Source organism: Puma concolor, chromosome E1 (assembly GCF_028749965.1).
Source record: "Puma concolor isolate L17-30 chromosome E1, mPumCon1.1.hap2, whole genome shotgun sequence".
Lineage (NCBI taxonomy): Eukaryota > Metazoa > Chordata > Mammalia > Carnivora > Felidae > Puma > Puma concolor.
The window spans coordinates 37329037-37343042 of record NC_141680.1 but is presented as its reverse complement, the minus strand read 5'-3'; the positions used below and the strand labels follow the sequence as shown (position 1 = coordinate 37343042).

The following is a 14006-nucleotide window of genomic DNA, read 5'->3' as shown; positions in this document are numbered from 1 at the left end:
AAATAAAGCCAGGTAGTCTGGCTTTTTTTTTTTTTTTTCACGGAATCATAACAAAATCCTAAACGTTGGCTGTTTTCATGGATCGACCTGGTAACTAACTGCCCAAGCTCACCCTCTGGCTTTAAGTACGAAGGGAAGGGAACCTACAGGCCTAGCAATGACATCCATGGAAATGCCACGTCTTTGCCACCAGCTGGGCTTCAAGCCCAATGACCAGGATGAATAGGAGACCAGTGATTTAAAGAGAGAGAGAACACTAACACTTCGGGGAGGTGGGGGGGGGGGGGTTGCCTTGGAAGTAGCTGCAGAGAGGTATTATAAAGGGGGCACAGTGTGTGGGGACCAGAAGTGGGAAAAACCATTTCAAATGAGCCTGGGGGAAGTGTGGCTCACTCTCCCCACCCCTGCTGCCTTTCCAGCAACTCAATCCAACAAGTATTTATTGAACACGACACTCCCCATCTGCCCTGGCCCTCCCTCTGCAAAAACACTCAAATCTGTTCAAGCTGCAGGGTGAGTTCCATTGCACTTGAACTTGAAACATGAGGTGCCTACCTTTTAAAAAGGCAGGCACACAATTTGCAGCACAGGCTGAAGGGCCTAAAGAGATCTGAGAAAGTGAAGAGACACAGCTGACCAGGCAGGGCCACACCAATGCCACTTTTGAAAGGGAAGGGAAGAGAGGAGAGTAGATGCTTAATTCAACCTTAGGGAGAATAACACATTGGCCAATTAAAAAAAAAAAAAAAAACTTACTAGAAATATCCCAGTAATTCTCTAATTGACCCTACCTAACACTAAATATTCCTTTATTCTATGCCTCCTCCTGCCTGGCTTTGTACTTTATTCACTTGTGGACGTGTTAGTAATTTGCTCTTGGAGTCTTATGGTTAATCCTACCTTTGCCTCTTAAGGAGGTGAGACCACAAGGCTCTCGTGCATGTTTTCATTTAGGATCAGATGACAGGGGATTCAGGTAACAGAGCTGGGGGTAGACTGGGCCTGCGCTGATTAACATAGTTCCCTCCACCTCCAAAAGCCACCCTCCATTTGCAAGATAGCCACACAGAAGATTCCACTGCCCCTGATCACAGGCCTGCTGCTTCAGATCAACCAAAGCCCCCAGAGGAATCTTCCCAGGCCTCCCCCCCGCCTCCCACCCTTTTTATTAGGGAGCCGGAAGTAACAATTGTTCATGCGCAGGCAATGCTGAGCTCAAGGCACTCCATCTAGGGCTCGTGAGCAGGGCAGGGTAAGTATCTGTCTGCACAGAGCCCAGACTTCAGTTCCAGGTTCCTCAAGGGCTGGAGCTAAAAGATTCCCTATCATGAAACACTTTGATAGCGTTCTTCTCAGTTCGTTAAATGCACCCTTGATTGGCTGTAGCCTCCTGACACAGTGAAAGTGAACCGAGGCTCATTCGGGCCTGAGGACAAACATTTAAAAGACTCCGAGTTGAGCACGCAGCTTTGTAGTGACCCTGAGGAAGAGGTGTGGAGGAGAGAAGCGAAGCGCCGGGAAGAGGTTTCAAAACCAGGAGGTTTGGTGGGGACCATGAGCTGGAGGCCTGAGTGCGGGCAGCCGGCGGTAGAGAAACTCCCTCCATACAGCTGTTCCCAAGAACAACGAGCCCTTCACAAGCTCCTCACCGCTGGAGAGGAATTGGAGCACGGATAATTTATAACTTCAAATATAATTCAAAACTCTTTTCTCTCAGAGATCAGGATTTGGTTTTGACCTAACAATGTGAATAGATGCGGCTCGTGTTTGGTTAATTCATAACCCTGCAAACCAAATAATGGAGCCCTCTGTGAAGATTCAACTCAGGCAGGGGGAAAAGTGGCCCAAGTCTCCCACTCATCTTTTGGCGGCTTCCACTCCTCCCGGCTCCTGTTCTATCCACCTCAAAGTGGGGTAAAACTTACTAACAACCCAAGAAGGGATTGTCCACTCTCACTCAACCAACGTGCTGGTAGGTACCCACCTTCTCTCTAGATTGGGAAGGAGACACAGGTTTTCCCCTTGCAGCCCCTTGAGAGGGCTCCAAACTGCCTGTAGAATAAGGGTAAGCCCAGGTATGACTAGGAAAGCATTTGAGCAGGTGTCAAACAGCACTTGATAAATGGGATTGTGTCAGCCAGACTGAAACAGCAGACCTGCCCCCACAACATATCACACTTTGAAGCGTGAATCCTTATAGCACAAAGGCTCTACGTGAGAAGCGTAAAAACCCAGAGGAGGATGCTCGCTTTGTTTTCCTTTTTTAAAAAGTAATCTCTACACCCAACGTGGGGCTCGATTTCACAACCCAGAGATCAAGAGTCACGCGCTCCACCAACTGAGCCAGCCAGGAGCCCCGAGGACGCCTGATTTCTAACACTTCCATTAAGACCAGGGAATACACTGAGTGATGTATAGAATGGGTGAACCATCTTGTACAGCTGAAACTAATATAACGCTGTATGTTAATTACACTTTCATGAGACAAAGAGTAAGATCAAGGAAGAGCGTGGCCATGGTGCCCATGACACCGTTCGATATAACGTAGCCAAAAATACGGGTAAAGTGTTCTCTGCTATTAAAGCCCCCCCCCCAACCACTTTGGCAAAACTCACGTGGCCACCGCAACTGGAAGTTTTCCGATCCCACCCCAAATTTTCTGGAGATCTGGCTGCACTTGGAACCAGAGAGAATCATGTCCTCTTACCACCACACCCCACTTTTGTTCTCACCCCTCCTCCACTGACCTCAGATGGTTTAAAGTATCCTAGCTCTACGTTACGTGAGCGGGGAACTTCCCATATGCAGAATCCTTCGCGATCCAAAACACCAAAGAGCACTTTGACCCACACTCCTTTGCGTACCAGAGGGATAAAGCAGTGAGGCAACCGTGGCCCCCAAATTTCAAGGATGCCGTCACCGGTGATATCATTTAAGAGAGACTTCCAGCAGTGCGTTTTGCTGACCGTGTGCCTGGTGTGGGCAAAGCCGTCAAAAGCAAGTAAGCAGCATCAGGCTAAGCGGTGTTTAACGCTTCCCAGACAGAAGCTGCCTCCATCCCAGAGTTTTCAAGAACAGCTGGAGCTCTTGAAGGATTTTAAGTGCACCCCCAGGCTTCATTATAGCAAGGTGGCTCCTTGGCATAGAAGAATTGGGATTGCTTCTGGTACCAGGGTCCAGAAGGACCAGGAATTGATGAGGGCTGTCTCTCAAGGTCCCTAATAAGGGACCTCCTTTATGTGGTTCCAGACCTATCTAAACACCCATCCCCCAAGGACTAAGTTTCCAAAGCACTGCAAGGAAAAGAGTTTACTAATTACCGATAGCATTGCTAACAACAATGCGGCCTTATATTCACTGACACGGCCATCCAGGAGAACCAAGTGGACATTTGAAGTAAACCCATCCTACGTCCCCGTGGGGAAGCCAGCATTTTAGGGCGGCCATGACTACCGCCGGCTGTTCAGAAAGAGAAAAGGGGTGGAGAAAAATCCCAAACAGGAGATAAACCTAAAGTAATTTCCAATGGAGTTGAAATGCGTTCACTGCAGTTGTTTCTGAGGGGGGTACGAAGGGAGGGGGTACACATTTGCCTAACAGTCAAGCTTTTATGTAAATCCAAATTAGTTTATGTCCACTGAACACATGCCACCTGAAGACGGCGGTGGGGCGGGCGGGCAGTGGAGGGTAGAGAGCCTCCATTCACACGTGCTGATCTCCCACAAAGACTGAGAACTGACTAGAGGCAGATGACCCCCCCCCCCGCCTTTTCTTTTCGCGTAAAACGAGTGGGAATAGAGGCTTGTTACCTTTCTTTACCCTCTTAGAATTTTCTGACAAAAGTATACGCTACATGTATTGAAATTGATCTTTATATGGGAATAATGGTAAGGAACATTGTCTAAGACAAAGGTATCCCAACTTTTCCTACAAAGTGCTATGATAGTAAATATTTTAAGCTTTGTGAGCCTTATGGTCTCGATCACAACTAGTCAACTCTGTCACCATGGTGCAAAAGCAGCCACAGACAACACTAAAGAAAGGAGCATGGCTGTGTTCCAATAAAACTTTATTTACAAAAACAGGCAGAGGCCTGGATTTGGCTGCAGGCCATAATTGCCAACCCTTGGTTGAAGAAGGTTCTGATGGGCACAGGAGGTACACAGGCGACACTTGGCTCCCCCAGCACCTAGCTGGCCCCAGTAATTCTTCTCCGCTAGAGAAGAATTTGCAAAGCTGGATTAAACATTATCTTCATTCTAGAGATATGAAGACAGAGACACTAAGCAGGATAGGGAAGACTGAAACCCAGAACAGTTCACCTCCTAGTCCCGTTTGGTCCATCAGTGGTCCTGGAAGAACATAAAAGTTAGCAGCCTCCAGTTGACATGAGAAGCAAACGAGAATTTAATTAGAGGGGGAGCTGCCGTAAGAAATGTATCTTGGGTTGCTATTCCCCACTGGTTGATCTTAGCTTTCTTAGAGTTGACCTTCATTTTCCTCTGGGCTTTCTTTTGCCTTCCGCGCTGCTAGCCCAGGCTCAGAAAAGAAGGAAGCCGTTCCTCACTTTATGAAGACATTCTTTATGCATGAATGGCCACAGAAGGTAAATCCGTTCTTTACATCGTCACCCTGTGTTACAAGGTCTAACATATCTCGTCAGGAACACAACAGGGTGTGTGGGAGAGAGATAACTGCACAGCCCTGAACGCTACGTCACCTCGAGGTGGGAAACAAACAGTGATGACACCTGATTATCCCGGAAACCCAGTCCCAGCTCACGTGCCCGTTTTCAGCAGTTGGGTTCCAGAGCCCTGTTTAGAAAGCTCATTTTAAAAGATGAGGGAATACAAGCGCAGGAGGAGGTGCTGAAATTCTGAAACCTGCGGTACTGGTTTCAGACCAATATAGGTTTGCTCTTTGAAGCCTGAAAGGCAATGGGTTTTGGCCAACACTGCTCTCACCTTGGCTAGGTGGAGGGAAGGGTGACGATCAGCAGCGGCAAACACTGATGGCACCTTCTGCTAGTAAATGGCAGGGCCCGGATCGTAAACGCAGGAATTCTGGCACCCAAAGCCAGGAGGATTCCCTTAAGGGTTTATGAATGCAAGGCGTTTCCTCCTATCACACATACCCTACTGGCCTAGAGGAAACCATTTCTGCCACTTCTCAAGTGCAAGATATGGAAACAATCTGAATGCACATAGACGGTAAAGTTAACATGTAGACGACCTAATGTGCTCCTAAACCAAAGGCCATACACATTTCCCTTAACGTCTACTCACAAAGAAGTCCACAGGCTCAGACCACTTCTTCCTTCTACCTTTCCTCTGTCCTGCCTCGCTGAAAATCTATACATAATCCCACTAGATACCAGATAATTGCCTCATGAATGCCTCTGGGGTATGAACAGGTGCAGAATTTACCCGTCAGCCCAAATCCATACACAAGAAGCCACTCAACGCGCCCTAAACCGCGCAAAAAGTTACGCAGAACTCTAGCTTCCTATGGTTTTTACCAGGATCTTAGGGCCCGTGGCCTTATAAAAAGAGGCCATGTAAAGAACCCGGGTATCCAAACCTACACTCTTCTTTCCACAGCATCCACCAGTGCTTCTGCCTTCAGTGTTAGTTCTGTGGTAGACACAAAATAACCGCTCTTAAAATACGATCGCTACCAGATTTCCAGCTCCTGCATAGGCAGGCTTTCTGTGGATTTCTACTAAAAGTGACTAAGGCTCTGGTGCTTGCTGTTCTACTAACTTCCCTGGACTCCAGGGAAGTCCAAACAAAACCAACAGGTTTGTAATCTTGTGGTTTGCTTTATGGCTCAAGATAGGCATGAGTTTGGGCATTGCCCTGCTCTACGCTACCAGATTCTAGGCATACTTTTTACTAGTTGGTCACCATCTTGCTGCCAGATTTGCCCAAGTTTTCTGTGTTCCAAGATGCAGTGTTAACATTCACACTGCCCATCCAAAGAGACTTGGACTTTCAACTTCAGAGACCCTCTTAATCCCGTTCCTATCTAGAAAGGCACTGTAGAAAAGCAACTATAATTTCAGGAGGGGGGAGTGTGGCAATGAGGCTTAGTAATCACAAAAAGCTCAAGAAACTCTGGTGTAGAGAATGTCATTAACCATTAGACGGCAGAGACCATGACTTCTGTACGTTTGGTAGACTCTGAGGCTTTGGAAGTGTGCAGTGATCTTTTTCACATCTGGTGTGAATCAAGTGCAAGCCTCACTTTCCACTTATTGCCAACCTCCTCATGTAAGTGGGTTCCTTTCCCCATTCCTAACTGCCTGCCTTTGTGGGGGATCCATCACAGCTTTGAGTGTGAGAGCAAGGTTAATCTTGCTCCTCCCTGGCTTCCCCACACCCACCACACCAAGCTGCTCTTAAGACACCGTCTTAAAATGGGGGTATTTGCCACACTGTACTTGACTGTAGCCCTCACCCCACTGCCACGTTGGCTGGCAATGCCTGGGACAAAAACAGCCTTGGTGGGGGTAGGAGGGAATGGCAGGGGGCAAACTGCCCAGGCTCTACACACACACACACACACACACACACACACACACACACACACACACACACACACGATGCTTGGAATGAGACAGCCATATTAAGCAGGTCAATGATCTGGGAGCATACAACTTGTGGGCCACACCAAGAGGAATGTAGGGAAATCGGAGCGGAGCGTTTGTACCGTAGTGAACGCCGTTAAACTAACTTATTCCAACGGCTCCGATGAAACCAGCTCCGGGAGGTGGCATAAAGGGAAGTGCACGTGAAGGGCTGGGGAAAGGAACTCCAGAGCTGTGGAGCGGGATGCCGGGGCCAAACTCAAGTTGGAGAAGTAACACATGGCTCCACGGGGCTCTCCTCCATGCCCCTCCCCCTCCCGGTGCAGACGTCCAGCGCCCACCGGCTCCTCGCTCCAGCGCCAGCCTGCACAGGGCGCCCCCTTCACGCGCCACTCATTCCTTCCTCACACCTCGCTGCCACCCCTGCGTCTTCCACTCACCCCCACACGACACCTCTGCCCACTTTTCGGTTACGCCCCCAAAGCCAGCCTCCGTCTGCCATGTCCCTCCCCTCACCTCCCGGCCCCGACTCCCCGCACACTCTGTCCCAACGGTGGACCCCAGCGTTCACCGCTCCTCGCTCTCGCCGCCCTCGCAGACTTTGCGCGACCCCCTTTCTCTCCCCTCGCCCCCGTCCACTTCCCCCTCACGCTTCTCCCCACACCCCTCCCCCCCCGTCACGCGCCCCCCCTCCCCCAACGACTCCTCCCCCCGGTACCCGCTCCAGGCCCGGCTCACCTGCGCGGCCACCCCCGTCCCGGCGCTGGTGCGGCTGCTGCAGCTGGAAGGGGACCGTGGCCCTGAGCGGCTGCAGCCCAGCCCGGGGGGAGCCGACGGGGGCTGGGGGAGAGCAACCCCGCCGGAGCCCCCCGGCCCCTCCGCGCCCCGGCCCCCAGGGACCTCCGCCTCTGCCGCCCGCTGCGGCCCCCGCCATCGCCCGCCCGACAGCCTGCCTGCCTCGGCCCCACAGCGAGCCCCACACAGCCCCCCAACCCCCGCTGCGGCTGCTTATCTGCCCTGCGGGGCGGAGACCGGCCCCCTCAGCCCAGAGCTCTCATTGGCCCGCATATCCCCAGACCCCTCCTCCCAACCAATTCGCGGCTTGTTCTTCCCTTTCTAGAGGATGATTGGTCGATATGCCTAGCGATCCAACCCTAGACCCCACCCTCATCCCACCCCCTCCCGCTTTCCTCTGCCGGAGGGGCCTCTGATTGGTCCGTCCGGAAGAGGGCTGGTTCTCCAGTGCCACCAATGAGAAGACGCAGAAAAGGGGAGCGTCACACCCAGTCCCAGGTAGTATGCAAATACTCTGTCACGTGACGTCAGGCTAAGCGGGGGCGGGGCCGGGTGTAAGATGGAATCAAATACTAGTGAAATCATTATGGGGGGTAGGGAGGAGTGTCAAACTTCCAGCAAATGAGCCCGGCAAGCACCAAGAAAGCGATAAGTTCAAAAAGCATTACTTTTGATTTAACCTAAAAATATGAGTTTTGAGTCCTCATAGGATCGCAGTGCTGCTTGCAAGCTCCAAAGTAAGAGTCTACACATTAATACAAAGTTTGCATATATTTGCATGCGATTTGCATTATATTCGTGCACTTAATGGCTACCGTGCCTCATGTGACACCCACATTTGTCTTTCTCCACGTTTCCAAGTCCCTAGCTGGTGTGGGTCTAACCTCCCCCCCCCCCCAAAAAAAAGCAGCTGCTAGCCTGTAAATTATATTGAGACTGAAAAGGAGCCGGGAATTTCCCTTCAGAGCCGTCCATTCCAAGTCTAACTCAGTAGAGTGGAAGGAACAAAGTGAGAAACTTGCCCAAATTTGCACAGTGACTCCATTAGCAAATCCTGGTCTTCCCAGTTCTATGCTCTCTGACCTACAAGTCAAAATGAGATGAGACGGTCCCCGAAGAGGATGCATGCTTTTGTAAAAATCAATGCTATAATATATATGAGGATATTTGGGAAGGAAACAGCATTTCAGTTACTATTAAAAACTATTACTTTTCAAAAGAAAAAATATTACACTTGGTATTTATTAACTGTTTTGTTCTATATATGGAAAAAGCAAAAGGCAATGAACCCTGGATTGTCTGCGATAAGGGACCACACAAATAATTGGATAATTCCCTCCAGATTTATATTTAGCTATGAATTCTATTTTTGATCTTGCTACAGATTTATCTTTCTATTTCTGTTTTTGCCCACTTTAATGTTAAAATGAAGGTATTCCCTGAAGCCATACTAGCTAATCAGAGAAAAGGAGGTAATCTGGGAGCATCCTGCAAGGCAAGGAGAGGTCATTCTGTGATTATGTATTGAAAATAGATAATACCCAAAGTGGAAATTCAAGAGTTGGTTGAATACTAAAATCAGTTTACATACACAGAACAAACTGAGGCAATGGAACACCCGGAAGCATGGTTTTCTTTGCAAAAAGTATACTCTAGCAGAGTTGAAGGGTATACTTCAAGATCTGGCATTTGAAATCTTTTTTATTGGCTGGGAAACGCTGTGATCCTTTTCCATGAGGAAGACAACTTTAACACAGGCAGATAGAAATGAACAAAAATTGATGAACTGATAAAAAAAAAAATCAGAGTCTTTATAAACTTAACTCAGTGCTTTAAAAAGTGTCTTGCAACCTATAATATTCCTCAATTAGTTCCAAGTCTTCATATTCTTTTTATCTTTTTTTTTTTTTTTTTTTTTTTTTTTTTTTTACATTCTCATGACAATCTGGAAGAAGAAAACCATAGATTTTTATTAGGGAGCGAGTAAGGAAACTAAGGGCCAAAAAGGTGAGTCCTTTTGATTTCTAGCTCAGATTTTTATCAGATCTTATGGAACCGCCCTGTCCCACATCTCCATTAACAAAATCAGTAATGGTAGCAGCTAACATTCACTGAGTTTCCTTCTCTATGTCAGGTACATGTTAAGTACTGTGTGTTCATTCTCTCATTTAATGCTTGTTATCACCCCTGTGAGATGGGTATCATCTCTGATTCAGTGAAGTTTCAGAAAGAAATAGCATGGCCAAGGTTACTCAGGCAGCCTGACTCTGCAGTTGAACTATTCTTGTAAAACTTTCTCATGAACACAGATGGATTACTACTTATCTTTTACATAAAGAGTCTCCAAAGATGCAAATTTGGGTGAGATGTTCAAATCAACATTTTCGTACTACTTTATAGCTTTCACATACATCATCTCATTTAATTTTCACCACACCCCTGTAAAGCGGGAAAAAAAATGCAGACATTTTGTCCCTATTTTACAGGGACGAACCTGAACCTGATTCTCAGTAGCAGTTGTTCAGAGAATAGAGCGCTCTTGATATTCCTTGGTACCTGGGGGACTAACTCTGAGTTTCCAGGTAAATGTCTAAGTCACAGGTATTAGATGACTTGTTCAAGATCATTCACTCAGTAAATGGCGGACCTGGGACTTACATCACAGGTCGTTTGACTCCAAATTCAAGTACTTTCCCAACCAACTCAACTTCTAGACCACTGGCTGACCTAACAGCCAAAGGATGGTAAGAACCAAAGGATGACCAGTTGGTCTCTTGAAATCTGTTCTCGCCTGACAACATATCCCGTTTCTGGACCCCTCAACAAGTAAATTCTCAGACAGTTTTAGGAGATGATGAGTGCTTTTTATTGGTTGAGCCATACAGGATGTGTTAGAGCTTCCTGGGATGAGGAAGCTTGAAATACTTTGGGCAGGTGGCTTCCTTTCTCTATGCAAGCATCACCTCTGCTCCATTAACCTCGAAGAGTTGTTCTAAAGATAAAATGGCACAGTATTGGAAGATGCATTCTTCCCTTGGAGAGAAGGGTAATGTGGGCAGTCTCAAGGACGTGGTGTTTAACTTTTGTTCTAAAGCCGAGGTACCAGAAAATGAGGGCCCGGACAGTGGAAGAAGAGCTAGCGGAGATGGTGTAGCTGGAGAATTGGATCTTCTGAGGCCAGAGAGTCATGGTCCTTCTTGATAAGTCGTTGGCAGATGACATTTAAGCTGACCTAGCTGAAGGAGTGAGAAGGCAGGCATAGGAGATCCCCGTCCGCTCCTTACTCAGGTATCACACCCAAGCAGCTGTCTCTTATTCCCTTTTCTATCACAGATAGCTTCTCCCGGCACGGGCTTGATGGTGAGGATAAAGACGTCATCTGAAGATAAACTCTTGTCTCTTTCCTCCACTGAGAGAAACTATGGCTTTGGGGAGGCTGGGTGATGCTACACATATCTTGCCGATGCCTTACAAAGCGTCTTCCAGCTTGCAAAAACAAAACAAAACCTTTGTGGCTGTCCCCCCATCGTCCTTGTCCACGCGATTGTCATTCATTAACTTACTCATCACAAATGTATTCAGACAACGACTCCGTGCCAGACACAGAGCTTGGCACTAAGGAATGACCGCGATATTCAGAGACACGCTCCCTACCCTGGAACTCACAACCCAGCAGGCCTTGAAGACTGTATGCCGAAATGGTCCTGGGCTAGACGCTATTCCGATTGAGACATGATGTGGCTCCTGCTTTCAGGGCCTTTCGGTCAGAGGCAGGCACTCAAAAACAGCAAGAGTGGAGGAATACTTACGCAAAGCAGATCAATAAATCGTTTCTCCTCTCTAGGAGACTTAGTTGCCTCAGAGGGCTCCAACAGCAAATGCTCGGTTCCTTGATCCCAACCTACTTTGGGGATGTCCACAGTTGTCACAAACAAACGAGGACTCAAAGAATTGGAGTCACTTTTCCTACAGGAGTGAGTCAGAGGTACAGCCACTCTCCGAGCAGTCCCCCTAGGGCCTGGAGTCTTAAAAGTTGCAGGAGTCTGAGGGAGTACCGTGGGCAAAAGTCTGTGGGGAATTCTGGCCGATCGGAGGATCAGCAGGGAGGTGCTGTCCTGCTGATTACTGAATTAGGAGAAGGCTGGCGTCCTCAGAGCCAAGAGAAGCGTTCTAGTTTTGAAGGTGCTGTCCAGCCCTAATTCCGGGACACCTTGACCCTCACCCTGAGCGTTTTTGCCACGGTTACCAACAAGAATGGGAACTCCAGATCGCCGTTTTTACCCTCCCGAACCTGTAGCAGTTCAGGTTCAAGTAGTTCAAGCAGTTCAAGCAGGTTCAAGCAGTTCAAGTAGCAGTTGTTCAGAGAACAGACGGCTCTTCGTATTCCTTGGTATCTGGGGGACTGTCTCTGAATTTCCAGGTAAATGTCTAAGTGCTTCCGTCTCTGGCCTTCGGGTTCCAAAATAATAAAACAGAAAATCAGATGACGCAGACACACGGTGTCTCTTTCCGACCTACCTCCTTTCCTCAGCCTCTGTCTGAAATGTCAGGCCCGGCTCCTCAGGGAACGAGATCCTGAGGAAATGGGGTCAGAACCGAAGGAGCAGAGCGGCTGGAAAGGGGTTGGGAAGGAGGGTTGAGGGAATGAATGAGGTTATGGGAACGAGAGCAGGGAGGGGATCCCAGCCCTCCACACCTCTCCCACTCTGGTGGCCTCTCTCTCTCTCTCTCTATCCCTTCCCTCTTACTCCCAAGGTAACTAGATGGCCTGGATTTTGACCTTCGGTACCGTGTCTGACACATTTCATCCTTTGCTGCGGCCCACCGCTTCCTGTCTTCCGGCTTACTTCTCTCGCTTGCTCACTCGCCTTCTTTCGGACCGGATGACATTGACTCCTCCGTTCTTCGTTCCCCAATCCGGGAATCAGATTTGCCTCCGAAACGGCAAGCTTTTTAAAAATGAAGATTCCTTATCCTTAACAACATAGGATATGGTGGAAGTCTTCAAACAGGGAGAGGGTAAATAAATGTGGGATCAGAGACATCGACATTTTGGAATGCTGGTCCTAGGGGCACTCCATGGAAATTACAGAGTAGATTTTTTTTTCATTTTATGGATGGAGAAATGGATGCCCAAGACAAGTGGTCAGAGGCCACTCAGAAAATCAGACACAGGGTAGGAGACCAGGGCTCCTGCATCCTGTTTAGTGTTGTTGGAAAACATAAATGACTTTTGAGGGAATTTAGATAGAATACTATTCAGCAATAAAAATGAACGACCTAGTGATATGTGCCACAGCATGCATGGACCTCAAACACATCATGCTAAGTGAAAGCAGCCAGATGCAAAAGACTACATAGTATGGGATTCCATTTCTAAGAAATGCCCAGAAAAGGCAAATTTATAGAGACAGAAAGCAGATCAGTGGTTGCCTGGGACTGGGAAGGGAACAAGGGTTGCCTGAAAACGAGCACGGTAAAACTTTTTGGTGTGATAAAATGATCTAAAACTGGAATGTGATGACGGTTGCATGAGTCTATAAATTTACTAAAAATCACATGATGATACATATATAATAAGTGAATTTGATGGTATGTAATTTATGCCTCAATCAAGCTGTCTCCAAAGAAAGGAGTTAGATATGTTTAAGAGTGAGGGATCTCTGATATGTGCCAACTCTGCTAAACCTTTTTAAAAAAAATGTTTTTAATGTTTATTCATTTTTGAGAGAGAGAGAGAGAGAGAGAGAGAGAGAGAGACAGAGCGTGAGGGGGGAAAGGGCAGAGAGAGAGGGAGACATAGAATCCCAAGCAGGCTCCGGGCTCTGAGCTGTCAGCACAGAGCGTGACGTGGGGCTCGAACTCATGAGCTGTGAGATCATGACCTGGGCTGAAGTTGGCCACTTACCTGCCTGAGCCACCCAGGTGCCCCAAACCCTGCTAATCTTTTTAATTTTTTTTTTCAACGTTTATTTATTTTTGGGACAGAGAGAGACAGAGCATGAACGGGGGAGGGGCAGAGAGAGAGGGAGACACAGAATTGGAAACAGGCTCCAGGCTCTGAGCCATCAGCCCAGAGCCCGACGCGGGGCTCGAACTCACGGACCGCGAGATCGTGACCTGGCTGAAGTCGGACGCTTAACCTACTGCGCCACCCAGGCGCCCCACCCTGCTAATCTTTTAAGGGAATGTCTCGGGAACCAGCGCTACCCCCACGATCTCCCTAAAAGGTCACTATGAGAGACATAAGATTTGGCTCTTTGGCCTATGGAACACCCAGGCTGGCATTTTTCATTTTTTACAAATGTCCTCCTCTCTAAAATAGAGAAGTTTCCTAAAGAGAACAGGTGCATCTCAGTCATCACTCTTATGGCCTCACCAGCACTGTGACCGGCATGCAGGTCGTGCCTCTCAAAAAATGCAATGAATTCATTCATCCAGAGGCACCTGGATGGCTCAGTTAGTGGGGCGCCCAGCTTTGGCCCAGGCCACGGTCTCCCAGTTCATGAGTTTGAGCCCCACATCAGGCTGTCTGTTGTCAGCGCAGAGGCCGCTTCGGATCCTCTGTCCTCTGCCCCTCCCCAACTTGCACTCGCTCGAAAATAAATAAACATTTAAAAAA

General features: G+C 48.2%; 1 protein-coding gene and 1 long non-coding RNA gene across 3 annotated transcripts in view; both read right to left on the bottom strand.

Moving 5' to 3' along the window:
• FAM117A (family with sequence similarity 117 member A) overlaps positions 1 to 7563 on the bottom strand; it is a 43875-nt gene extending 36312 nt beyond the window's left edge. Inside the window, exon 1 of one of the 2 annotated variants that reach the window (XM_086687034.1) lies at positions 7328 to 7563. In XM_086687034.1, the coding sequence (XP_086543160.1) occupies positions 7328 to 7523 (196 nt within the window). In that variant the 5' untranslated portion in view covers positions 7524 to 7563. The remainder of the gene's footprint in view (positions 1 to 7327) is intronic. The other variant, XM_086687035.1, reaches the window with a different exon arrangement.
• Positions 7564 to 10226: 2663 nt separating this feature from the next.
• Positions 10227 to 12555, bottom strand: LOC147574284 (uncharacterized). The gene is made up of 2 exons (XR_015244084.1): positions 12165 to 12555; positions 10227 to 11833 (listed from the first exon to the last, which is right to left on the bottom strand). It is a non-coding gene; the product is annotated as an uncharacterized LOC147574284 (long non-coding RNA).
• Between the last annotated feature and the right edge of the window lie 1451 nt (positions 12556 to 14006).